The sequence below is a fragment of the Salmo trutta genome, chromosome 31 (assembly GCF_901001165.1).
Source record: "Salmo trutta chromosome 31, fSalTru1.1, whole genome shotgun sequence".
Classification (NCBI taxonomy): domain Eukaryota; kingdom Metazoa; phylum Chordata; class Actinopteri; order Salmoniformes; family Salmonidae; genus Salmo; species Salmo trutta.
This window is the reverse complement of record NC_042987.1, coordinates 10,610,889-10,638,378: the sequence shown is the minus strand read 5'-3', so window position 1 is coordinate 10,638,378 and position 27,490 is coordinate 10,610,889. Positions and strand designations below refer to the sequence as shown.

Here is a 27,490-nt window from a genome sequence, read left to right as displayed (position 1 = left end):
CTGGAATGAGTAGGTGTGTCCAAACTTGACTGGTACTGTAAGTGTAAAAGGCAGGAAAAAAACTCAAACACATGCGGTCAAGAAAATACACAAGGACCAGAGAACTCAGCTGCTTTCACTGTAATTCATATCACAGATACAATCAGGTCATAAAACAATAATAATAACTCATTGCGGTCATCGTCGCACCATAGCACACAACTGACCAGCTCTACATTGTACAATACACCCATCTTCCTAGCACTGGATCATTAACTAATATACCGGTATCCCCCCCCCCCTCTCTTACAGTTATCACATCCTTTCAGAAAAATGTACATCCACATATTGGACCCCTTCTAGTTCACTGACTCAACAGGGCGCAGAAAGGTCCTATGACATCAGACTCAGGCATCATGGGAGCAAAGTTCTGGTCTGCTCAGTACAAGTGTGTCCTCTCGTCCAGTTAAACTGGAGGACCAGCTTGGAGGTTCTTGGATAAAAAGGCTCCTAATACAGCAGGGCTCCCCTTAAAGATGAGGCTGGGAATGGGATGGGTTTGAGGGGTGGTTGAGGGAGAAGGAGAGCAGTGGCATGAGAAACAGAGTTGGGCACGGAGTCACTTTGTTGGGGTTCAGGCTGCCAAGTGGATGGTCATGAAGGGAGGAGGAATATCATGAATGGAAAGAGTTGGGTACAAACCTGCTCCTTTCCAAAAATCTACATAAAACAAATGAGTAAAAATAACAAATTAATCCATAATTCAATATAGATCATGATAAAAAATAAAATGAATAGGAAAAAAAAATAACATGATTTTTCGGGGACTACATTAGACAAGACGTGCTTGGTCAATCCTCTGAGCTGGAGGAAGAGTCCGAGTCCTTCTGCGCCATGATGACGTCGTCCAAAAGGGCCTCCCTGTCAGAACTCTCGTATCCGCCTCGGGACAAGCTGTCGCCGCCTTCCATCTTAACATCAAAGGCTTGAGTCAGGAAAGAAGAATCCTCCAAGTCTTCGTCCTCCATCATGTAGGCCCCGTCTGAGACCAGGGTCTCTTCTTCACCTCCGCCCAGGAGTGGGTCCTCCATCGGGTCAGGCTGGGGAGCGTGGTGGTGGTGGTGGTGACGGTCTCTCTTGGGAATGACAGAGTGTGCGGAGAGTAGCCGGTGGAAGAGGCTGTCTGGCAGAAAGCCCTGGAAGAAGAAGATGAACTACAGTTGAAGTCGGAAGTTTACATACACCTTAGCCAAATACATTTAAACTCAGTTTCACAATTCCTGACATTTAATCCTTGTAAAAATTGTCTGTCTTAGGTCAGTTTGGATCACCACTTTATTTTAAGAATGTGAAATGTCAGAATAATAGTTGATATAATTATTTCAGCTTTTATTTCTTTCATCACATTCCCAGTGGGTCAGAAGTTTACATACACTCAATTAGTATTTGGTAGCATTGCCTTTAAAATTGTTTAACTTGGGTCAAACGTTTTGGGTAGCCTTCCACAATAAGTTGGGTGAATTTTGGCCCATTCCTCCTGACAGAGCTGGTGTAACTGAGTCAGGTTTGTAGGCCTCCTTGCTCGCACACGTTTTTTTTCAGTTCTGCCAAAATTGTCTATAGGATTGAGGTCAGGGCTTTGTGATGGTCACTACAATACCTTTATTTTGTTGTCCTTAAGCCATTTTGCCACAACTTTGGAAGTATGCTTGGGGCCATTGTCCATTTGGAAGACCCATTTGCGACCAAGCTTTAACTTCCTGATTGATGTCTTGAGATGTTGCTTCAATATATCCACATCATTTTCCTACCTCATGATGCCATCTATTTTGTGAAGTGCACCAGTCCCTCCTGCAGCAAAGCACCCCCCACAACATGATGCTGCCACCCCTGTGCTTCACGGTTGGGATGGTGTTCTTCGGCTTGCAAGCATCCCCCTTTTTCCTCCAAACATAACGATTGTCATTGTGGCCAAACAGTTCTATTTTTGTTTCATCAGACCAGAGGACATTTCTCCAAAAAGTACAATCTTTGTCCCCATGTGCAGTTGCAAACCGTAGTCTGGCTTTTTTATGGCGGTTTTGGAGCAGTGGCTTCTTCCTTGCTGAGCGGCCTTTCAGGTTATGTCGATATAGGACTCGTTTTTGGATATTGATACTTTTGTACCGGTTTCCTCCAGCATCTTCACAAGGTCCTTTGCTGCTGTTCTGGGATTGATTTGCAGTTTTTGCACCAAAGTACATTCATCTCTAGGAGACAGAACGCGTCTCCTTCCTGAGCGCTATGACGGCTGCGCTGTGTTTAGACTTGCATTCTATTGTTTGTACAGACGAACGTGGTACCGGATTTCTTTTGATTTTCCCATGATGTCAAGCAAAGAGGCACCGAGTTTGAAGGTAAGCCTTGAAATACATCCACAGGTACACCTCCAATTGACTCAAATGACGTAAATTAGCCTATCAGATGCTTCTAAAGCCATGACAACATTTTCTGGAATTTTCCAAGCTGTTTAAAGGCACAGTCAACTTAGTGTATGTCAACTTCTGACACATTGGAATTATGATAGTGAGTTATTAGTGAAATAATCTGTCTGTTAACAATTGTTGGAAAAATAACTTGCGTCATGCACAAAGTAGATGTTCTAACAGACTTGCCAAAACTATAGTTTGTTAACAAGAAAATTGTGGAGTGGTTGTAAAACAAGTTTTAATGACTCCAACCTATGTGTATGTAAACTTCCGACTTCAATTGAATAAAAATATTTTACTACCTGAAATAGAACCTATCCCCCTGCCTTTCATTCAATAAGTTAATAAAGGGTACTCACAGAGCACCGGACAGTCTCAGCCCATTCTGGTGCAACTGCACAGTCAGGATTCTCCTCCAGAAACTCCCTCAGATCCTGCAGCATAGGTCCATGTGCAGCCCCAACCTGAGCAAAAAAATTTAATAAAAATTAACTCGGGCAATCAGCATCCACAAATGAATATTTATTTGAGAGAGGAACCCCATGCACTCATCCTTTGCCATTTCTCACCTTCTTTCCTGTCCTCATATCAATGATGTTAATCTTCTCACTGCCCGACAGCGCTGCTGCCTTCTCCGTCCTCTTCTTCTTCCTCTTGCTCCTGTTCACAAGGAGCTAGGGGTTCGCAGAAGACAGAGTCACTACAGCCGCAGTGGAAAATCCCAAATTATTCTGCATTTTTCACAGGGCACTACTTTTGTCCAGAGTCTCGTTTGAACCCCAGCCATAGTCTTCTAGATAAAATGTACCTCCAGCATGTCTCCCTCCACCTCATATTCTGGGTTCTCCTTCAGCCAGTTGGGCAAGTCCCTGCGTCGAGGGGCCCGCTCCCCACTCAGCACTGTGCCCGTCATGGCATCGACCACCGGGACCGCTCCGTCTGGATCTGACAACTAGGGGGAAGTGAGAGTGAGCGAGGTTTGACGAATGCAGACATTGAATGAACATTTGAGTATGTAGTTTGTTAGTTATTGTCGTCTACTGTTCTCAGACAAGTATCTGTGTATTATGAGCAGTCTTAACCACTGACTCCATGACAATGTGGACAAGTATTGTATACACTGAGTATACAAAACATTAAGAACACCTGCTCTTTCCATGACAGACTGACCAGGTGAATCCAGGTGAACGCGATGATCCCTTATTGATGTCACTTGTTAAATACATTTCAAATCAGTGTAGATGAAGGGGAGGAGACAGGTTAAAGAAGGACTTTTAAAGCCTTGAGACATGGAATGTGCATGTGTGCCATTCAGAGGGTGAATGGGCAAGACAAAATATTTAAGTGCCTTTAAACGGGGTATGGTATTAGGTGCCAGGCGCACCAGTTTTTGGTCAAATACTGCAACGCTGTTGAGTTTTTCCACGCTCAATAGTTTCCCGTGTGTATGGTCCACCACCCAAATGGTCCACCACCCAAAGGACATCCAGACAACTTAACACAACTGTGGGAAGCATTGGAGTCAACATGGGCCAGCATTCCTGTGGAACACTTTCAACACCTTGTAGAGTCCATGCCCTGACGAATTGAGGCTGTTCTGAAGGCGGGGGGGGGGAAGGGAAAGAGCAGCTCAATATTAGGAAGGTGTTCCTAATGTTTTGTATACTCAGTCTATATGCGTACTTCTTGGTCCCTACGCTTCCTGCGCCCGCTCCCCTCTCCCCCTGACCCGTTGGACATCAAGGCATGCTTAGAGAAGGTCAGCTTCAGCCCCTCCTCCTAAGAGAGTTGGATAGTAAAAGAAAGGGGGATGGAGAAAGAGGGTAGACAACAAATTTAGTCATCCCATCTATACCTCAGTCACCCATGCTTTAACCCAATGTACTTCAATGGCTTAAAAAACTGAATCAGCTGTTATTACTGGGCTAGGACAAAAGCCCAGGACCAGAATTGAGTCGACCCCTCTTTTCGGTGTTCCTCTCATCTCACCTTGAGGAGTTTGACCGTGAACTCCGATTCCTCTCCATCTGCACCTTCTCCACCGGGGGTGCTGTTGCCTTTCCGCATGAGCCGTGCAAAGCTGAGCTCATCCCCCGCCCCTAGGTCGTCAGAGCCTGGGTTGAGCTGGGCGTCAGAAGCGTAGCGTCGCCCTGTTGGCCACTGCCCAGACAGCACCAGTGTACAGAGGCTGTCCAGCCGGTTTATCAACACACGGTCCTGAGGGAGCAACCAGTCAATCACTCCACCAACACAACAAACACCAAACCTTTTACTGTACAGTTTATTATTCAACGTCCCGTTATTACTGTATTTGAAGTACTAATGTGTAAGCTTTTACACAAACACAATACTGTTTGTTGAACCAGAACATCATCCACATACTGAATCTGGACCCATCCATACTCTATAGCAGTGGTTTCGAACCTTTTATGGTTACTGTACCTCCAACTGAATTCTGCTCTGCCCGGAGAACCCCTTCATGTACATTTCACCAGTAAGCCTATGGTCTTATGAATCTTCTCACGTACCCCCTGTGGAAAGGCCAAGTATTCCCAGGGGTCCTAGTACCCCTGGTTGGGAACCACCGCTCTATAATTGCAGACAGTACACGTCCCCTACATACCTTGGGCCAGTCAACCCTGAAGGGGTCAGTGAGGGACTCCGGTGGCGCGCCATCTTGAGATGGAGTCATTGAGAGCAAGCTGTTCTCTCCGTCTTCCTCCATCTTCAGAGCAGCTGAAAACAGAAAAGAAAATGACAAAAAGTGTGTTCTACCCGTGTTGTCTTAACTCAATCCTCACACTCTTCTAGATTCCTCTTAACCATTACTCACCTCTCTCCCTCTCTGCATCGCTGTCCCCACTGTCGTCAGAGCTTTCTGATCGCCGGGAGGAGGTAGACGAGCCTGAGTCAGAGTCTGAATCCAAATCAGACGTCCCTCCTTCTCCTCCACTTCTTCCGCCTTTCCTTCCTCCGCTTCTCGGGCCCCTCCCCCTGCTCTTCTTCCAGCCCAAGCCGGTCCGGGCCTGTCCCGTCCCATCAGGGCGAGAGAGGGGTGTGGTCTGTGTATCTGAGTGGCCGAGAGCCTCAGAAGCTCCAAGGAGGACGGACTCCCCGTTCAGTCCCTCCTCCTCCTTGACGGCGGAGCCCTCCTCTGCCTGTGGTTGGCGGAGGGGAGTGGCAGGGGCGGGCTGGTTCTGCTGGATCTCGAGGTAGTCGTGGCGGGCTTGGCTGAAGGAGAACTGCGGGTCGGAGAAGACTGAAAGCTCGGTGCGGCTGACGCCGTGGAGGGCGGCGCCCAGCATGAGTTCCCGGTCGTGGGCCGGAGTGCTCCACCAGACGGGAAGCTCAGAGCTGAGTGGGGCCAGCAGTAGGCTCTCCTCCATGGAGGGGTGGGGCAGGACACGCTCACGAAGACGGCGCAGCAGACTGATGCGGTACAGGGTGCGAGAGGCCCGCTCCTCGGTGATGGGGGCCATAGACTGCCCCAACTCTGACGGGTCTGGGGAGGGAGAGAGGGTTAGGGAATCGGTGTCGCTCCAGATCAACCCACATATCCAACACCGTACTCTATTATATTTGACCGCGTCAAGGGATTTACACTTCTCAATATCCTGTATTTAATAATACTGTTTGACGCGGTTCTGACCTTCTCCGCGGGCGGGCCGCAGGTTGCACACCCTCCGGCACATGGCCATGAAGCAGCGGAAGTAGCGACTCAGACTCTCGTCCGTCTTCTTGTCCAGACGGGCGAAGGTCCGGAAGCGGGCCCATTCCAGTTTAGCATCCTCCCCCTCTTGGGCGTGTGGCTCCTTTATCCGCTCGACACCGAACGTGGATACCACACGGTAGAAATCACACTCCTCTCTACGGGTCCACCTAGGAGAGAAAGTTAAGACACACAAGACAGATGGTTAAAATATCGGAACACTTAAAACTCACGCCGAGTCTTATACCAGATAAGTGTAAGGTTACAGCATACAGACACATTAAACAAACAACAACTGTACCTCAGATTCAGGACACATATGCTTGCAGAGTTAATAGCTGAGGGTAGTAGTTGGTACCTCTGTTGGCGTTCCTGGCGTGCAATCTCCTTCAGCTTACTGGCCTGCTCACACCTCCTGCGCTTGCGGTCGCCCTTCTCCGCTGCCTCCACCTTCAGCTGTTCTCTCTTGTAGCTGCGCTGGTATGCAGTGATCAGACGCCGGAGCCGCGCGGTAAGTGACGAGCTGGTCGGCCACTCACAGGCTCCTGACAGGCCAGAAGGCGGTCCCTTGGTTTTAACAGGCCCCGGCTTGTCATCGACACAGATATCGTCACCCATGTTCATGGAGTCAGCCTGGGGGAGAGGGATTATCATGAATATAATAACAATATTCTCTAACCAAAATTCAATCAATGAAGAATATTAAGTACAAATTCTCACCTCCTCGAACAGGTCTTTGGTGTGCCTTGACGCAGGCTTGAACTCTGGGTCTTCAGAATACTTGTCATCGTCTCCTCTGGGGGGCAAAAACAAAGTTACAGCCACCAATTTGTCAAGTTAAATGTGGGTGAGGCCAGCTCTTATGAGTTTAGTGATATAAAGTCAGCGGGTTGTTTAGCGAAGCGCTAATAAGGTTAGCCAGTGTAGCTCACCCGTCTCCCAGCTCTGCGTCTGCAGAGTGCTGCTCCGCATCAATGGCCTGGTCGTCAGGGCGACCAGCTCTCTCCAGGAAACAGAGACAGTCGTCGGCGCGCATGGTGGTGTACATCTCATACCCTGGAGGCAACAGACTGGAGTTACTACAAACACACTCACTCAACACCACGTCCCTACTGATAAACACAAGGTATTCTTGACAAGTAAACAAAACGCTTAAAGACTTTGACATTCAAAACGCAGACCGTGTTTGAAGACACCGACGAGGAGGGAGCGGTCTGCCTCTGTATCCCACCAGCCTGATGGCACCTCCTGCTGCTCCATCTCAGGCATCCAGATGTCAATATCCCTACGAGGACACAGACAGCTTCAGTATGTGTGTGTGTGTGTAGATATGCATGTAGCAAGTAATGAGTAGTTTTAATAGGGTGATACCTGGCATCGGCTCCTCTCAGCACAGAATCGGCATGCTCTCCAATGACTTCCTGTCTCAGGTAGTACAGCATACGCACTCTCAGCAACACCCTAAAGACAAGGATAGGGTTAATGCTCTGATACTGTGCAAAAACACTTCAGTAGTCTCTAGGGTGAAAACACACAGACTTGTTGCACTGGTGCTTGAGATGTTTGCGGTAGCTGTCGTCCAGAAGCAGGGAGTCGGGGTTGTACTTGCGGATCCACTCCACCTTCTGAACGTCAAAGGAGCTCTGGGCCTTCACCCTCTTCCCCTTCCTGCCCCGAGGAACAGGGATGGACAGACCTAGGACATAGAAACACATTGACACATTGACCTCACAACCCTGGAAAGCAATGCTAAAGACAGAGAAAATACATCAACACAAACATGTAAACAGTTAACCAAAACAGAGCAAGAAACGTTTAGACAAATGGGTGGATGGAGGTTGTAAGACACATTCGGAGTGGTTGAGGAGTGTGTGTGGTTCTATAGCAGTCCTACATACCAGAGTGGTTGAGGAGTGTGAGTGTGATTCTATAGCAGTCCTACATACCAGAGTGGTTGAGGAGTGAGTGTGTGGTTCTATAGCAGTCCTACATACCAGAGTGGTTGAGGAGTGTGAGTGTGGTTCTATAGCAGTCCTACATACCAGAGTGGTTGAGGAGTGTGAGTGTGGTTCTATAGCAGTCCTACATACCAGAGTGGTTGAGGAGTGTGAGTGTGGTTCTATAGCAGTCCTACATACCAGAGTGGTTGAGGAGTGAGTGTGTGGTTCTATAGCAGTCCTACATACCAGAGTGGTTGAGGAGTGTGAGTGTGGTTCTATAGCAGTCCTACATACCAGAGTGGTTGAGGAGTGAGTGTGTGGTTCTATAGCAGTCCTACCTACCAGAGTGGTTGAGGAGTGAGTGTGTGGTTCTATAGCAGTCCTACATACCAGAGTGGTTGAGGAGTGTGAGTGTGGTTCTATAGCAGTCCTACATACCAGAGTGGTTGAGGAGTGAGTGTGTGGTTCTATAGCAGTCCTACATACCAGAGTGGTTGAGGAGTGAGTGTGTGGTTCTATAGCAGTCCTACATACCAGAGTGGTTGAGGAGTGAGTGTGTGGTTCTATAGCAGTCCTACATACCAGAGTGGTTGAGGAGTGTGAGTGTGGTTCTATAGCAGTCCTACATACCAGAGTGGTTGAGGAGTGAGTGTGTGGTTCTATAGCAGTCCTACATACCAGAGTGGTTGAGGAGTGAGTGTGTGGTTCTATAGCAGTCCTACATACCAGAGTGGTTGAGGAGTGAGTGTGTGGTTCTATAGCAGTCCTACATACCAGAGTGGTTGAGGAGTGAGTGTGTGGTTCTATAGCAGTCCTACATACCAGAGTGGTTGAGGAGTGAGTGTGTGGTTCTATAGCAGTCCTACATACCAGAGTGGTTGAGGAGTGTGAGTGTGGTTCTATAGCAGTCCTACATACCAGAGTGGTTGAGGAGTGAGTGTGTGGTTCTATAGCAGTCCTACATACCAGAGTGGTTGAGGAGTGAGTGTGTGGTTCTATAGCAGTCCTACATACCAGAGTGGTTGAGGAGTGCGTGTGTGGTTCTATAGCAGTCCTACATACCAGAGTGGTTGAGGAGTGAGTGTGTGGTTCTATAGCAGTCCTACATACCAGAGTGGTTGAGGAGTGAGTGTGTGGTTCTATAGCAGTCCTACATACCAGAGTGGTTGAGGAGTGAGTGTGTGGTTCTATAGCAGTCCTACATACCAGAGTGGTTGAGGAGTGAGTGTGTGGTTCTATAGCAGTCCTACATACCAGAGTGGTTGAGGAGTGTGAGTGTGGTTCTATAGCAGTCCTACATACCAGAGTGGTTGAGGAGTGTGAGTGTGGTTCTATAGCAGTCCTACATACCAGAGTGGTTGAGGAGTGAGTGTGTGGTTCTATAGCAGTCCTACATACCAGAGTGGTTGAGGAGTGAGTGTGTGGTTCTATAGCAGTCCTACATACCAGAGTGGTTGAGGAGTGAGAGTGTGGTTCTATAGCAGTCCTACATACCAGAGTGGTTGAGGAGTGAGTGTGTGGTTCTATAGCAGTCCTACATACCAGAGTGGTTGAGGAGTGAGTGTGTGGTTCTATAGCAGTCCTACATACCAGAGTGGTTGAGGAGTGAGTGTGTGGTTCTATAGCAGTCCTACATACCAGAGTGGTTGAGGAGTGAGTGTGTGGTTCTATAGCAGTCCTACATACCAGAGTGGTTGAGGAGTGAGTGTGTGGTTCTATAGCAGTCCTACATACCAGAGTGGTTGAGGAGTGAGTGTGTGGTTCTATAGCAGTCCTACATACCAGAGTGGTTGAGGAGTGAGTGTGTGGTTCTATAGCAGTCCTACATACCAGAGTGGTTGAGGAGTGAGTGTGTGGTTCTATAGCAGTCCTACATACCAGAGTGGTTGAGGAGTGAGTGTGTGGTTCTATAGCAGTCCTACATACCAGAGTGGTTGAGGAGTGAGTGTGTGGTTCTATAGCAGTCCTACATACCAGAGTGGTTGAGGAGTGTGTGTGTGGTTCTATAGCAGTCCTATATACCAGAGTGGTTGAGGAGTGAGTGTGTGGTTCTATAGCAGTCCTACACACCAGAGTGGTTGAGGAGTGTGTGTGTGGTTCTATAGCAGTCCTACACACCAGAGTGGTTGAGGAGTGTGTGTGTGGTTCTATAGCAGTCGTACATACCAGAGCGGTTGAGGAGTGTGTGTGTGGTTCTATAGCAGTCCTACATACCAGAGCGGTTGAGGAGTGTGTGTGTGGTTCTATAGCAGTCGTACATACCAGAGTGGTTGAGGAGTGTGTGTGGTTCTATAGCAGTCGTACATACCAGAGTGGTTGAGGAGTGTGTGTGGTTCCCGGCCGTTCTCTGGGGGGGTGATGAGCTCCCAGATGAAACTCTTGATGTTCTCGTCACCACGGTAATGCAGCAGGCAGAAGACAAGGATGACCCTGCAGATGGTCTCCACGTCACGCTCCCCGAGCCGCCGCTTACAGCGTGCATGAGACAGGATGTCCCGCCAGCGCCCCCACCTGGACAAGCACAGGAGGTGGCAGAGTGAGAACGGAGACCTCGGCACAATAGCGTGGAGCTTGCTTTGGTAGAAAATACAGTCATAACTTTACTCTCACATGTGTATTGTAAGTACACCTGTCCAGAAAAAAAAAAAACAACCTCCAGTCCCTAGTCAGGTCCACCTACCCGTAAACAAGAAGGTGTTTCTCCACACGGAAGCAGTCGGTGCGGCCGTAGCCATTTCCGGCGTGGCGCTCGGAGCGCCTTGAGGACCGGGACTGCCGGGAATTGGCGGGTGGGTACTCGTCGTCACTGTCGGGGTCAGAGATCTCCCCGCCCTCGCCCCTCAGGGTAGCGAACTGACGGGTCTGCTTCCTCACTCTGGGTGTGTCAATCACCAGAGTGTTCTACAGGGAAGATGGGAGAAAAATGAGCTTTTCACAAAACACATTGAGAAAGGTAGTGCACACAGAATGGAGACGTTCACATTACCTTCCTATTCATGGAATCAAAGTCTATGTCTGCCCTCTTGGCCCACTTCTGCCAGAACTCGGGGTCGTCCAGGGCGATGTCGGTCCTGTTTTCGGTGGCCACGAAGCTGGCCTTGGAGAAGGTGGAGCCCTTGCCCTCGCTCTCGATGGTGATGGTGGTGGCTCTCCTCTGGAGGATCTGGTCAATGTCCTCCTCGCAGAACTTGGAGCCCTCGTCCTCCTCGTCCATGATGGCAGCGTACGCCCCCTTCCTCAGGAGGTCCTCGATCTCCTTCTTAGAGAACTGCTGGATTTGCTGAGAAGCGGTTGGAAGAAGAGATATTAACCAAGATGGTTGGCATCCAAACAAACCGCAGGCTTAAAAATAATATTGTACGTAAGTAAATAACAATATTTTGGGCCTCCTTACTCCGTTGACGTTGCTCTCCTTGTTGCCGCTCATGCTCTGCAGTACAGCCCGGTCCAGACCCAGTTTGAGGCTGGCCTTGTCCAACATCTCCCTCTCATAGGAGTTCCTGGTGATCAGACGGTACACCTTCACCGCCTTGGACTGGCCGATACGGTGACACCGCGCCTGAGCCTGTTGGGAGAAGGCAGGGTTCGTACAATCAAATCAGATGCTATTTGTACAGCGCGGTAAGGGACTTAGGATGAAACATTAGAAGAACCCAGACAAAAGAGGGAGCCTGGAGGTCAAAGGTCAGACATTACCTGCAGATCATTCTGAGGGTTCCAGTCTGAGTCAAAGATGACGCAGGTGTCAGCAGCAGTCAGGTTGATGCCCAGGCCTCCAGCCCGGGTACACAACAGGAAGACGAAACGGTCCGAGTCTGGTTTGCTGAAGCGATCAATGGCTGCCTGACGCAGGTTCCCTCTCACTCTGCCATCGATACGCTCGTACAGGTATCTGGGCAGAACAATGATAAAGGCAACTCCTTACTCATCTAGATTACTCTTCACAACAAAATCGAGTTTTTAAATCAACATGCCCATCTCTCTTTTTGATGAGGTAGTCTATCTACAGCTCCATAGACGGGTTGGTTGTTAAGCAACAAAACCAACATGCACAACTATGGGGAAAAACAGACAGGGTTGGCTTAGATTGTTGACAACATGAAAAATAGTTTACATCTCCAATGTTTATTGAAAACATAAATACAGGACTAAGATCGAATCCTACTACACCGGCTCGGAGGCTCGTCGGATGTGCCAGGGCTTGCAAACTATCACGGATTACAAAGGGAAACACAGCCACATGCTGCCCAGTGACGTGAGCCTACCAGATGAGCTAAATGCCGTCTATGCTCACTTCATGGGAAGCAACACTGAACCATGTATAAGAGCACCAGCTGTAGCGGACGACTTTGATCCCACTCTCCGTAGCCGATATGAGTAAGACCTTTAAAAAAAAACAGGTTAACATTCATGTCTGCAGGGCCAGATGGATAAACAGGATGCCTACTCAGAGCATGCGCTGACCAGCTGGCAAGTTTTCAACCTCTCCCTGACCCATTCTGTAATACCTACATGTTTCAAGCAGACCACAAGGGTTGGACAATATAGTAGTAAATCAACAATGTTTGACAGACATCGTTGATGGCAACAATGATGTGACAGACAATAGTTAAAAAAAAAAAAAATGTATACATAGACGATATAACCTATTTGAACATGACTTGCACCGCCGGAGTCGAGAAGCTCACAACAGTGCAGCTCACAGCCAGGTGTCATGCCAAATGACCTACCTATTTGCCTAAGCAAATCTTTCATGATCAACTTTCAAATGAATCCAGGAGGCCAGTAACAGAGTTCTCTTAAAAATGTGTTTGTGAATAGCCTAAATAAAATCATGATATTATAATAAAGAGAACCAACAATTGCGAGATAGAATAATTGAATGGGGAAGTTTAAACAAACCTTTAAGTTTCTGGCCTCCACCTAACCAAAGTTTTAGGAAAAACAAAGTGTGCTGCCACAAAATCCCTGTAAACCAAACAGACCATAATATAGTCACTAGGCTACAGTCAATAACATTTTCAGTAAACGTTACTTGTACAAGTTTAACTTCTAAACAGACATTTATATTATTGTGGAAGTGTTTATTCATATCCTTGAATTGCACAACGGGCATAACATAAGCTCCCACCGCAGCACTTTTGATAAGCGGGAGCAAAAAAATTTCGCCTAATATAAATAAATAAATAAATAGAACCCACATTTGGATAGGCTAAAAAATACAAAAATAAACAAGACGAAATTAACCAAATAAATTTGTGCAAATAAATGTAAGGAACACCACAGAATATTCTAGCCTAGACTACATTTATTTCGAATAAGACGCAACAGTGAATACAGGCTTTGAAAATTAAACAAATAAAAAGTGCGATGAAAAACCAAATGTGGACTATTTTTCATTATATATGAACCTACCTAATGTAACAACATTGCCTGCTGTAGGCCTACTGAAAACACGTACAGACAGAACGTCTTTTGCACAGCTGCAGAGGTATTTGAGGGCGACGTTGGCCAAGTGCGGAAAGCGACCCTCGTTCCCTCTCCACCATGCCAGTGGGTCATCATCTCCGATTACATCTTAAGGTAGGTAGGATGTGAGCTCTGCGCTGGCCTAGTGTTGCGTGTGACTGTTAGCTTAACTCTCCCAAGAAGACTGCCCAGTAAAATCACCATTGAAAGGGTCTTGTATCACACTGAAGGCCTACAACATTTGGTTCCAAATCACCATTCAAAGTTATCGGTGCCTCATATCACCATATAAATTGGCTTATATTTATTTATACTGAACAAAAACAAATTCGCTAGGCCCTAATCTATGGATTTCACATGACTAGGCAGGGGCGTAGCCATAAGCCCACCCACTTGGGAGCCAGTCCCACCCTCTGGGGAGTTTGGCTGGGCCTATCGGAATACGTTTTTCCCCACAAAAGGGCTTTACTACAGACAGAAATACTACTCAGTTTCATCAGCTGTCCGGGTGGCTCGTCTCAGATGATCTCTCAGGTTTAGAAGCTGCGGTCTGCGGTTGTGAGGTCTGCGATTGTGGTCTGCGGTTGTGAGGCTGGTTGGACGTGCTGCCAAATTCTAACAACGTTGGAGGCGGCTTATGGTAGAGATATTAACATTAAATTCTCTGGAAACAGCTCTGGTGGACATTCCTGCAGTCAGAAGGCCAATTGCATGCTCTCTCAAAACTTGAGGCATCTGTGGAATTGTGTTATGTGACAAATCTGCACATTTGAGTGGTCTTTCATTGTCCCCAGCACAAGGTACACTGTGTAATGATCATGCTGTTTAATCAAATTCTTGATATGCCTCACCTGGCAGATGGATGGATTATCTTGGCATAAGAGAAATAAGCTTTTTGTGCATATGGATTTTTTTTTAAAGGTATTTTATTTCAGCTCAGGAAACACTTTACATGTTGAATTTATATTTTTGTCAGTATATTTATTTATTTATTTGCACACAAAACACACTATTGGTAAAATGATTTCCACGTCGTAGTCAAATGATTAGACTGTTAAAAAAGTGTTTCTTTTTGTGGTTTGTGTATGACAGGCTGCATTACAGGTTGTTTAATGTGTTGCTAGGCAATGGAACGACGTGCTCCCCCCTGCCCTGGATAAATAAAGACGATACAATAGTACATCGACAATGTTTGGACAGGTCGATGGGACGATGCGTCATTCCAGATATCGCTCAACCCTACAGACAACCATAGTCCCCGTTCCCAAGAACACCAAGGTAACCTGGCTAAATGGATATCCCATGTAGTATGCACGTGTAGCCATGGAAGGCTAGTCATGGCTCACATCAACACCATCATCCCAGATACCCTAGACCCACTCCAAATCGCATACCGCCCCAACAGATCTACAGATGACGCAATCTCTATTGCACACCACACTGCCCTTTCCCACCTAGAGAAAAAGGAACACCTACATGAGAATGCTGTTCATTGACTACAGCTCAGTGTTCAACACCATTGCGCCCTCCTAACTCATCACTAAGTTTAGGACCCTGGGACTGAACACCTCCCTCTGCAACTGGATCCTGGACTTCCTGACAGGCCACCCCCAGGTGGAGGGTAGACAACACCACATCAGTCACACTGACCCTCAACACCGGTCCCCTCAGGGATGCGTGCTTAGTCCCCTCCTGTACACCCATGACTGCGTGGCCACGCACGACTCCAACACCATCCTTAAGTTTGTTGACGACAAGACTGTGGTAAGCCTGATCACCAACGATGATGAGACAGTCTATAGGGGAGAGGTTAGAGACCTGGCCGTGTGGTGCCAGGACAATAACCTCTCCCTCAATGTGAGCAAGACAAAGGAACGGATCGTGGACTAGAGGAAAATGAGGGCTGAGCACACCCCCCATTCACATCAACGGGGCTGTGGCAGTGGAGCGGGTCGAGAGCTTCAAGTTCGTTGGAATTCACATCACTAATAACCTTTCAGGGTCCAAACACACCAACACAGTTGTGAAGAGGGCACGACAACGCTTCTTCCCCCTCAGGCGGCTGAAAAGATTTAGCATGGGACCTCATTTCCTCAAAAAGTTCTACAGCTGCACAATCGAGAGCATCCTGACTGGTTGTGTCACAGCCTGATATGTCAACTGCTCGGCATCTGACCGCAAGGCGCTAGAGGGTAGTGCGTACGGCCCAGTACATCACTGGGGCCAAGCTTCCTTCCATCCATCCAGGACCTCTATACCAGGCGGTGTCAGAGGAAGACCCTAAAAATCAAAGACTCCAGCCACCCAAGTCATACTGTTCTCTCTGCTACCGCATGACAAGTGGTACCGGAGCGCCAAGTCTGGAACCAAAAGGCTCCTAAACAGCTTCCACCCCCAAGCCATGACTGCTGAACAGTTAATTAAATGACTACCCGGACTACTTGTATTTTATTATTTTGCACTGACTCGATGTACACTCACACACAATCCTTCACACACACTGCTGCTACTCTGTTTATTATCACTTTACCCCTACCTACATGTACATATTACATTGTGTACTCCGTGCCCTGCATATTGACTCTGTACCAGTACCCCTTGTATATAGCCTCGTTATGTGTTACCATTTTTCCTTTCGTTTATTTAGCACGTTTTACTTAAATTATTATTTTTAAACTGCATTGTTGTTTAAGGCCTCATAAGTAAGCATTTCAGTTGTGACACCTAGGTATCTTAAGATGAATGCACTAACTAAAAGCGTCTGCTAAATTACTAAAATGTAAATGTCTACACGTGTTGTATTCAGCGCATGTGATGAATACAATTTGATATGAAATACATTTGCATATTTGTCTCAAACGCATCATTACAGTTGGTTAGCTAGCTAGTGAATTCTAGCCCTATTAGCATAAACATCAGTCAAAACAAGACATGGTATCAAGAACAACCTAAAAACTAGCTAAAACGAGCCACTTATGATTCACAACATTGCAGCTCCTTGTCATTGTTGCTAGCTATCTGGCTAGCCAGAATCACAACACAAAGATATCTGTCCCATTGAATTGCTGGCATCGTTTTCTTGACGTTGTCAGCTAACCCGACTATACCTCTTGTTGATGAGGCAGTCAATCTAGACCTTCATACCTCTTGTTGATGAGGTAGTCCTCCAGGATGTCCAGGCAGCGCACCATCTGGGAGAAGATGAGCACCTTGTGTCCCCCGGCCTTCAGGCGAGGCAGCAGTTTGTCCAGCAGGACCAGCTTGCCTGCGGATCTCACCAGGGCCTGCAGGTGGAAGTCTGGGACCATGGGGTCGTACACCTCCCTCAGCTCTGCCACAATAGACTCCTCCGCCCCTGGACAGAATAGAGGACGGGGGTTATTATAACATGGCATAACATCCTGGGAAAGGTATGAAGACAGGAGTTTTCCATGATGGGTTGTACTGATGTTAGTTCAACAGAACCTGTGGTAAGTCTCAGGTGATAGCAGGCTAGCTGCATTAAGAGGAGACGCTATTGGGGTTGTGTTCTTGGAGGAGGAAGGGTATTGACGTGTAGTGTAGTGTTGGTGTGAGGTACCTGTGATGAGGTAGGGGTGGTTGCAGCACTTGCGTAGCTCCATCATGGTGTTGAGCAGATTGGGGACGTTGCTGTTGCTGGTTGCCCCCATGCTGAGGAAACTAAAGTTCCTCTCTAGGATGGCCCGGTAGTACTTCTTCTGCACATCTGTCAGCTCCACCTGTGTAGATAGGTTGTATTGAGCTTGATGGTTATGGTCCATTACAAAAAATAACATCATGCTCATATACAAGATCACCTTGGTTATAGGGTGCAATATTATACATAAAATCTTACCTCAATGATGGTCTCCTGTTTTGGCGCCAAGTTCTTCTCCACATCCTCTTTGAGTCTGCGCAGCATCATTGGCTTTAGAATAGCTTGGAGCTTCTGGACCTGCTCCTCTGTTTTGAGGTCTCCAAAGTCACGTAAAAACTCGGACTCTGAGGAGAACTGAGCTGGCTCAAGAAAGTGCAGCAGACTGAAGAGCTCCTCCACTGTGTTCTGGAGGGGAGTGCCTGTCAGAAGCACCTTATGCTCCTGAGAACCAGGGAGGACAGGAACAGAGTGGGGAGGAGGAGAGAGAAGGAAGAAGGGGTGAGGTGCAAAACAGGAAAGGGAGTTATTCTGTCGCTTCCTTGACAAAAAAGACCAACGTTGTCAAATCACAAGTAATACATCTGTCACCCTGTCCCTGTCCCTTGGTGCAACTGCGGTATGAGCTGACAAATCGGTAAGCGGCTGCTCGTGTGTCACCAATCACTCCCTTCCTTATTATCCCTACTGCGTTAAAAGTTTAATACGCCGATAGTCGACACTTTCTATCGATGGCGGAAATAACAACAAGCTCACACGTTTTCATGTTGATTTGGATGGGGGGGATTTATAGCCTATCAGTCTAATCGAGGTGTAGTAGGTAATAGAACATCACACATTTGAGTGTTTGAACGTGTTACGCGGCTGCATTAACTTCTGCACCGGATTTGTCGGATATTAAGTCGGGGGTGGTTTGGTTGCATCCAATAGCAGCGTTCGCAATAAGGTAACGCAAGGTGCTGCTTGTGGATTTGACAGATCTGATGCAGTTCCACCTACGACACGCCAAAACAACCGCTACGCGGATTTCGGCTAGCATGGATCTGATAGAATCTAGCCCTTAGTCTATCCCATGATTACTCACCAGGTCCAGCATCTTGAGGCTGTCCAGCAGCTTGCAGTTGCGGTTCTTGAGGCGGTGGGCTTCGTCAATGATCACACAGCGCCAGGAGATCTCCCTCAGCTCAGGGCAGTCGGACAGAATCATCTCAAACGTCGTGATCAGGGCATCAAATTTATATGCCCCTGGGATCAGATGGTCCTACAGAGAAAATGTAATACAACACTAGTTAGAGAAGCTAGATGACGATGTATCAAGAATCGTATAATCTGAACACGAGAGAATCAATGTCTTCCAACAGGTCCTACTGCAGAACACTAGTACTCAACCACTGTAATCCGTTCTTCTGTTCCACAAACAGAATGCAAGACAGACACACACCTTGTCGTCCTTGCAGTACATCTCGTACTGCTGGATCATCTGCCTGCTGGCCAGGCTGCCGTGGTAGACGATGGCATTCATGTCGGTCCAGGTGGCGAACTCCCTCTCCCAGTTGGTGATGGTGGAGAGGGGGGCGATGACCAGGAAGGGGCCCTGGACCCCGGCACCAAACACCTCAGACAGCAGAGAGATGGACTGGATGGTCTTCCCTAGACCCATCTCATCGGCCAGGATACAGTTCTGCCTGTAGGGCAAGAAGATGTGTCAATACATTGGCAATGCATGCGCGCACACACACACACACACACACACAAAAAAAAAAAATCCTCACACACAAAAAAAAGAAACATCCTCTGTCAACTGCATTTATTTTCAGCAAACTTAATGTGTAAATATTTGTATGAATATAAGATTCAACAACTGAACAAGTTCCACAGACATGTGACTAACAGTAATGGAATACTGTGTCCCTAAACAAAGTGGGGGGGGGGGGGTCAAAATCAAAAGTAACAGTCAATGCAGCTGGTGGCCACACCAGATACTAAGTACTGCAGTGCATCTCCTCCTCATGGACTACACCAGTTCTTGCTGTGAGATGTTACCCCACTCTTCCACCAAGGCACCTGCAAGTTCCCGGACATTTCTGGGGGAAAATAGCCCTAGCCCTCACCCTCCGATTCAACAGGTCCCAGACGTGCTCAATGGGATTGAGATCCGGGCTCTTCGCTGGCCATGGCAGAACACTGACATTGCTGTCTTGCAGGAAATGACGCACAGAACGAGCAGTATGGCATTGTCATGCTGGAGTGTCATGTCAGAATGAGCCTGCAGGAAGGGTACCACATGAAGGAGGAGGATGTCTTCCCTGTAACACACAGCATTGAGATTGCCTGCAATGACAACAAGCTCAGTCCGATGATGCTGTGACACACTGCCCCAGATCATGACAGACCCTCCACCTCCAAATCGATCCCGCTCCAGAGTACAGGCCTCGGTGTAACGCTCATTCCTTTGACGATAAACGCGAATCCGACCATTACCCCTGGTGAGACAAAACCATGACTCGTCGGTAAAGAGCACTTTTTGCTAGTCCTGTCTGGTCCAGCGACATCGGGTTTGTGCCCATAGGCGACGTTGTTGCCGGTGATGTCTGGTGAGGATCTGCCTTACAACAGGCCTACAAGCCCTCAGTCCAGCCTCTCTCAGCCTATTGCGGACAGTCTGAGCACTGATGAGGGATTGTGCGTTCCTGGTGTAACTCGGGCAGTTGATGTTGCCAGCCTGTACCTGTCCCACAGCTGTGATGTTCAGATGTGTAACAACACCTGCACAGGATCGGTACGTGGTCTGCCACTGCGAGGACGATCAGCTGTCTGTCCTATCTCCCTGTAGCACTGTCTTAGGCGTCTCACAGTACGGACATTGCAATTTATTGCCCTGGCCACATCTGCAGTCCTCATGCCTCCTTGCAGCATGCCTAAGGCACGTTCACGCAGATGAGCAGGGACCCTGGGCATCTTTCTTTTGGTGTTTTTCAGAGTCAGTAGAAAGGCCTCTTTAGTGTCCTAAGTTTTCATAACTGTGACCTTAATTGCCTACCGTCTAAGCTGTTAGTGTCTTAAAAACGACTGTTCCAGAGGTGCATGTTCATTAATTGTTTATGGTTCATTGAACAAGCATGGGAAACAGTGTTTAAACCCTTTACAATTAAGATCTGTGAAGTTATTTGGATTTTTACTAATTATCTTTGAAAGACAGGGTTCTGAAAAAGGATGCTTCTTTTTTTGCTGAGTAGACAGACCAGTCAAAAGTTTGGACACCTACTCATTCAAGGGTTTTTTTAATTTTTACATTGTAGAATATTAAAACTGTGAAATAACACATATGGAATCATGTAATAACCAAGAAAACATTACATCAAAATACAGTTGAGATTTGATAATCTTCAAAGTAGTCACCCTTTGCCTTGATGACAGCTTTACACACTCTTGGCATTCTCTCAACAGTCTTGAAGGAGTTCCCACATATGCTGAGCAATTGTTGGTTGCATTTCCTTCACTGCGGTCCAACTCATCCCAAATTGGGTTGAGATTGGGTGATTGTGGAGGACAGGTCATCTGATGCAGCACTCCATCACTCTCCTTGGTCACATAGCCCTTACACAGCCTGGAGGTGTGTTGGGTCATTGTCCTGTTGAAAAACAAATGATAGTCCCACTAAGCGCAAACCAGATGGGATGGCGTATCGCTGCAGAATGCTGTGGTAGCCATGCTGGTTAAATGTGCCTTGAATTCTAAATACGGTGGGAACCACACATGCAGAGATCATCCGTTCACCTACTCTGCATCTCACAAAGACACGGCAGGTGGAACCAAAAATCTCAAATTTGGACAAATTTTGGAAACATTTCCACCAGTCTAATGTCCATTGCTCGTGTTTCTTGGCCCAAGTAAGTCTCTTCTTCTTGTTGGTGTCCTTTAGTAGTGGTTTCTTTGCAGCAATTCGACCATGAAGGCCTGATTCACGCAGTCTTTTCTGAACAGTTGATGTGTCTGTTACTTGCACTTATTTGGGCTGCAATTTCCGAGGCTGGTAACTAATGAACTTATCCTCTGCAGCAGAGGTAACTCTGGGTCTTCCATTCCTGTGGTGGTTCTCATAAGAGCCAGTTTCATCATAGTGCTAGATGGTTTTTGCGACTGCACTTGAAGAAACGTTCAAAGTTCTTGAAATTTTCCGCATTGACTGACCTACATGTCTTAACGTAATGATGGACTGTCATTTCTCTTTGCTTATTTGAGCTGTTCTTGCCATAATACGGACTTGGTCTTATACCAAATAGGGATATCTTCTGTATACCCCCCTACCTGGTCACAGCACAACTGATTGGCTCAAACATATTAAGGAAGAAATTCCACAAATTAACTTTTAACAAGGCACACCTGTTAATTGAAATGCATTCCAGGTGACTACCTCATGAAGCTGGTTGAGAGAATGCCAAGAGTGTGCAAAGCTGTCATCAAGGCAAAGGGTGGCTATTTTGAAGAATCTCAAATACAAAATAACACTTTTTTGGTTACTACATGATTCCACGTGTTATTTTTCTACAACGTAGAAAATAGTAAAAATATAGAAAATCTCTGGAATAAGTAGGTGTCCGAACTTTTGACTGGTACTGTATGCATGTAAATAATGGGATATGAAATGCATTCAAAAGCACAAAGAAATGTCAGTACCTGTTGTACCAGTTGAAGAGCAGCCAGTTGACTCCCTCTAGCTGGTATTCTCGAAGTACGTTCCCACTCTTGTACTCTGTGAATTCCTCCAGCTTCTTCCACGCAGCCGCTTGGGGTCGGGGCTAACGAGAGGAGTGAATGGTTTAGACTGAGGAATGATGACATAGGAGACTAGAGCAGTGGCACTCACATGGAACGTGGCGAACACACGCAACCAGTGAATACCCACACACACAGCATCTGACACTCACCGTTCTTTTGAGCTGAGGTTGGCGGTCCTGGATCTTCCTAAACTCCTCCACCTTGTCCTCATCCACGTCCTCCCTCAGCTCCCAGGTGGCGTCTTCATAGGGCAGAGAGCACCACTTCACCAAGTAATACACCACCGGCTGAGGAGACACAACACACTTTGAGAAATAATCCTGAGACTGAATTTTCATAATGAGATCAATTCGTGGTTTAAATTCATGGTTTACAAGAACAGATATCAAGATTTGTCCTTTAGAAATCAGAATTTAGTCAGGCAGGAATGCTGCATCCTCATCAGATTTCAGAGGCATGGTATGGACTTCTCTCACCTCTCCATTGTCCTTGTCCACACTGTTGGATTCATCCAGGATACGGTCCACCTCCACATAGTCTGGGTTGAAGGCCTCCTCCTCCTGGGGACAGGGGCACAGAAAGGAGAAGACACAAAATAGACACCGACTATGATCCCTGTAGTTCATCTTTACACACATTCCCATCTACTTGTCAGTCGGAGGGCTACCACCTTTCTGCGAAAGAGGCCACAGCATTCCCTTACCTCCTGTAAGAGGAGTCTCATTTGTGCGTGTTTGATCTTGAATCTCTTCAGCTTCTGATGGATCCTCTTGTCTCTCTCCAGCTGCTCCAGAGTGGCCCACTCACAGTGCATGTAGGAGCTGGGAGAGGGAAAAGGAGGGTTTAGGGGTTAGTTATGGATACGCCAAACAATTTAATGGATCTCACACCAGTATTTTAGTCAATAGACCGTAATCAGGGATTAGCACACCAAAGTGTAATGAACATAAGGAAAGAGAGTGACACTTACTAGTTCTTATATTTGACAAAGAATTCCTCAGCATTTATATAATGTCCTGGAGACACCTTTAAAATATGAAGAGGGGAACAAAGATGATACATAACGATTTGCAACTTCTTAAAATCAGCAAAGTCGATAAACACTAACAATTAAAAGAAGAAATAAAGAGCACAGTAAGCACACTGACCTCCTTTTTAGTTAGCCTCATGGACAAGACTTTGTCTACAATTGCTGCATCTTCCTCGTTGGGGTTTTCCTGTGATACATATACACGTGTGTTATACAGCTGTCATTTGCATGTGATAAACAAAACAGAACAGCCCAAACTTGATTAGATCTCCCACTCACCACAAAGAACTGCATGCTGGAAAGGCCGTCCCCGTCCAACTGCAGCTCCTGTTTGAGCTGCTCTCCCATCAGCTGCCCCGCTGCCCCTCCGGTAATGGACGCCACCGCCGCCGTCGTGGTTACGTCCACGTCCTCCTCCGGCTCATCCTCGTCGTCGGTGATTTTGATGTCCAAGTCCTCCGTGTACTTCTTCCTCTTCACCTGACGGTTAGAGCGCCTCTTCTGGTGGGGATGACATGCAAACAAGTCAGACAGGAAGTCTAAGACAAACAGCCAGTACAACACCGAACGTATTATGTTCATAAATGTCGAATCAGGGATGTGGGTTTATTGAAGTGCCATTTACAAAGCGGTGATAGAAAAAGAGATCATACTATACTGTAGTTTAGTGTGGCGTCATGCATGTGTGTGGGGGGGGGAGTGGTTGTGTTGTGTGTAGGTGTGTCAGTAGGAGGGATGTGTCTCACCGCTAACATGTCCTCCTCCAGGGCCTTAGAGGGAGAGGAAGGGCTCAACTCCCCATCCGAGTGGTCTGAGGAGGCATTCCTCTTCCTCTTCTTACCCCCCACTAGAGTGATCGTACTGGGGCGAGAGAGAGAGGATGAGAAAGATGATTAGTTTCGAAAAATAGATATTTCACTCAAAATTAAAATGACAGAACTGCTCCTAACAAACTTACTTGATCTTTGACTTGCTTTTGCTTTTGCTGCCGCTGGTTCCAGCCACCCCTACAGGTGTCCCTACAGCAGCTCCACCTGCCGCCTTGGCCTTGCCTTTCTTCTCAGCACAAGCCATGCCCTTCCCCCCTGCCCCTGGTGGGCTTTTCTTCTTACTCCCGCCTCCTCCCCCCTTCTTCTTGGCTCCAGGTGTGCCAGTGGTCATCGCAGCAGCCCCTTTGTCAGCAGCCTTCTGTCCAGCAGGCAGTTCGTCCTGGTTGAGGACTCGTGGAATGTTCCTCTCTCCCCGGGCCTTTGCTCTGGCGATGGCCTCGGCCACAATGCGGTTGGCCTTCTCCTGCTTTCCCAGGGTCTCCACACGCCGTACAGGCTCCTGGGCCTTGGCTAGCCGTATCCCTGTTGATGCCATGGTGGTGGTGGTGGAAGGGGCAGAGCCGGCAGCCGAGGTGTTGATGACCTTCACTACGGAGACGGTACCGCCTGCTGTGGAGGTGGAGCTCATCTGGGGAAAGAGATGGACGAGTTAAGAGTAAGGAAAAAAGAAAAACACTGACTAGAGAGATGTGCAATTCAGGGCTACCTATATTGAGACGTGTGTGTGTGTGTGTGTGTGTGTGTGTGTGTACCTGTGGTTGCAGCAGCAGTTTGAGGGGCATGGCCAGTCTCTGTCCACCTTGCCCCTGGGAGATCTGAACCACCTGTGGGCTGCTACCTTGCCCTCCAGACACCAGCTGAAACTGCAAAACAGAGACAGTTCAAGTTACAGATCAAAGTCTTCATAGAACAGGTCTGTAATTCTGATTAGTTAAATGAGTGAGGATCCTTTTGTAATTACTAATTCAGGCCATTCCTCCTTACCTTGGGTCCCCCCTGTTGGTTGGGTTGCTGCTGCACTTGCAGCTGGATGGTAAGTACTTTAGGCTGCGCCCCCGTCTGCCCTGCCCTGGCCTGGGTGAGAGCAGCCAGCTGACCCCCCTGGAGGACCAGCTTCCCTGGGAGGTTACCCAACACCAGCCTCTGCTGCTGGCCCTGCTGCAGCTGACCCGACCCACCCACCGTCACAGCACCCCCCTGGGTCGTGCCACCATGGGGCTGCTGCAGCACCAGGGTGATCCTCTTAGCTTCACCCTGAGGTGAGAGCAATTATCAATTAGAAGATGTTGATTAAATTACAAATGTACAATCTTGAGACCTGAGGTGGAGATCAGGTCACTGTATTCCTGACTACTCAAAACAAAGCATTTGATCATTCTGATGGTAAGGTCAAAGGGCAGTCTTACCTGCTGTGGTACTGTAGTGAGGGTAACCCCTTGTGGTCGGACTGAAGTGGTGCCTGTAGCAGTGGTGGTAACCTGCGTTTGCATGGTAGACTGCAGCTGCACCTGTGTCTGGGGCTGTAGCTGGATTTGCTGCGCTTGGGCAAGCTGGGCCTGCGGTATTTGCATCTGGACAGTTTGCGTCTGGCCCTGGCCCTGGGGCATGGAGATCAACTGCACCTGCTTCAGGGGTCCGTTGGGCGACTGAACTAGCCTCTGTATCCCAGTTCCCACCTTCACCTGTCCCTGCCCAGGAGACGCTTGGTTCAGGACCGTTCCTCCAGACAGTATCTGCATGCCAGGCCTAAGTTGGGTTCCAGACAGTACCCTGGCAAAGGTGACCTTCCCCGCTTGGGAGCCTGTCCCAGGAACAGTCTGCAGCACCTGTGCATGCCCCCCAGGTCCCTTCAGGATGACGATCTTGGAGCCTCCCTGCCCTCCGGCCTGCTGGGTGATGGCAGCTAGCTGCTGAGGAGTAAGCTGCTGTGCGATCTGTGCGAGCTGCTGTGTGGTGAATTGTTGTGTTGTGATCTGTTGCGTGGTGCCAGCAGAGCTATTGACAGTCAGAGGTGGGCCCAGCAACACTGTGGCAGCCCGACTAGTGTTACTGGCTACAGAGAGTGTCGTCTGAGGTACTGTTGACGCGATTGAAACAGTCTGAGGGAGGGTGAATGGGACTGGGGCCTGCTGCTGCGCAGGGACTGGGTCTGGGATGGTTGGAGATGCCACCGGTATGCTGAGAGCTGGGGTGGGTTCATAGGGGGGTTCAATCTGCCCCAGAGCCAGCTTCAGAGCCTCCTCCACAGGGTCTGAGGAACCCTGGGTGAAGGCATCGCCTGGCAGAGCATCCAGGTTGAACAGCGGCGTGTCATCAAAGAGGTCCATGATGGGGTCTGCCATGTTGCCCAGTCCACAGAAGATATCGAGAACAAAACAGCCTTGCTCTCAGTCAGAAAGACAGGGAATCCGTAAATCTTTCCAGAATGTGCACTTTAAAAAAACTATTGGAAAAACCAAAAATATTTTAAAATTAATCCATGATCATCAATATTATTCTGAGAATACATATCAATAACATATAATTCACTTACTAAAATTGACTAATTTTGCAGTTTCAGTCCAGTGCAGAGAATTGACTTGGTCTTCATCTGTGTATCCTCCAATGACAGATATTGGAGTGGTGGTGTTGATGGTGGGGAAAACGAGCTAGATACCAGAGAAAGATGCTCAGGGAAGAGGAGAGTCCCCCTGTTTCTCCACTTCTTCCTCACGCCTTTCCTCTTCCTTGTTTTCAGTGCCTATTTCTCTCCTCTGCTCTGTGTAATGATGGGATATGGATGCCCATCTGCAAGATCATTCGCTGATGTCTCTTTCCTAAAGCACAAAAGGAGAAGATAAAGACTTAGCTTAACCAGGAAAAAGTGGTCAAGCTAAAACTGCTCTCTTGGTGAGGTGAAATGGTCTGAATTGTCATGTGGTAGTTAGCTAGTAACGTTAGCTAGCTAGTTCGTTAACTAGTTAGCCATCCAGCTACCTATAACAACAAACACTTGTGGTTTCTGTTTTTTCTTGAATCAAACATGCCTTCATTATGATCATAGACCATTTTAAAAGCAGTATTTGTATGGAAATGAATAGTTTAAATGGCAAGTGGGAGAAACCCATCTGTCTATACATGGTCAGACGTTTCTGACTGTGTTGTTCTCGGCAAAACGGTTACAGAGATAACGTTAGCATTGAATGGCTATTGGCATTGCATAACCCACATAAGGCGGGTTTGGGATTAAAATCTATATCAAAAGGTATATAAATAACTACTGCAATATGTCAGTCAATAGCTAACATCTTCATAATTTACTGCATACCATCCACTCTTTCAATCTCATCAACAAACCGGACCAAACCAAAGCAACGTGCCACAATAACCATACTAGCCTGTCTACGATCAGACACGGGTAAGGCCGCAATGGCATTTGGGATGGACTACGTCTGTTATTCATTAAAAAAAATACCGCCTAATAACCATCCACTGCCTCGACTCTCTCAGTTATCATTTCGGGGTGCTACATTTACCTTTGCATCGACACACATGGCTTTCTCCGTCTCACAACACTGTACGATTACAGGAAACGGCCAGGAAAGAGCAGGAACTAACGTTCTTGCCAGCGAAAACGTTGAAAGTGTACCCC

The 27,490-nt window shown here is 47.6% G+C and overlaps 1 protein-coding gene across 2 annotated transcripts; it reads right to left on the bottom strand.

Moving 5' to 3' along the window:
• Positions 1-105: 105 nt before the first annotated feature.
• Positions 106-27,490, bottom strand: LOC115169494 (chromodomain-helicase-DNA-binding protein 8). 2 transcript variants are annotated; one of them, XM_029725160.1, is made up of 39 exons: positions 27,375-27,490; positions 26,393-26,675; positions 25,266-26,302; positions 24,844-25,113; positions 24,612-24,722; positions 23,988-24,487; positions 23,776-23,890; positions 23,309-23,530; positions 23,148-23,216; positions 22,970-23,025; positions 22,703-22,820; positions 22,476-22,559; positions 22,149-22,286; positions 21,898-22,019; positions 18,662-18,905; positions 18,305-18,481; positions 17,422-17,664; positions 17,146-17,305; positions 16,710-16,920; positions 11,793-11,988; positions 11,491-11,661; positions 11,083-11,376; positions 10,777-10,997; positions 10,405-10,607; positions 7,696-7,852; positions 7,528-7,617; positions 7,338-7,441; positions 7,089-7,212; positions 6,877-6,952; positions 6,458-6,789; positions 6,097-6,326; positions 5,281-5,949; positions 5,071-5,183; positions 4,437-4,664; positions 4,131-4,226; positions 3,256-3,399; positions 3,017-3,121; positions 2,807-2,911; positions 106-1,175 (listed from the first exon to the last, which is right to left on the bottom strand). In XM_029725160.1, exons 3-39 carry the CDS (start codon positions 26,199-26,201, stop codon positions 831-833), a joined length of 7,779 nt encoding a protein of 2,592 aa, XP_029581020.1. In that variant the 5' UTR covers positions 26,202-26,302; positions 26,393-26,675; positions 27,375-27,490; the 3' UTR covers positions 106-830. The 2 variants fall into 2 exon arrangements, with proteins under 2 accessions (XP_029581020.1, XP_029581022.1); XM_029725162.1 differs by having other exon boundaries at positions 6,515-6,789.

Bases quoted from the DNA above. Each gene is read 5' to 3' on its own strand.
- LOC115169494 (XM_029725160.1), bottom strand. From the start codon at position 26,201: ATGGCAGACCCCATCATGGACCTCTTTGATGACACGCCGCTGTTCAAC. The intron at 17,306-17,421 runs GTAAGATTTTAT...CTATCTACACAG, and splicing joins AACAGGAGACCATCATTGAG to GTGGAGCTGACAGATGTGCA. The intron at 2,912-3,016 runs GTGAGAAATGGC...TTTTTTGCTCAG, and splicing joins ATATGAGGACAGGAAAGAAG to GTTGGGGCTGCACATGGACC.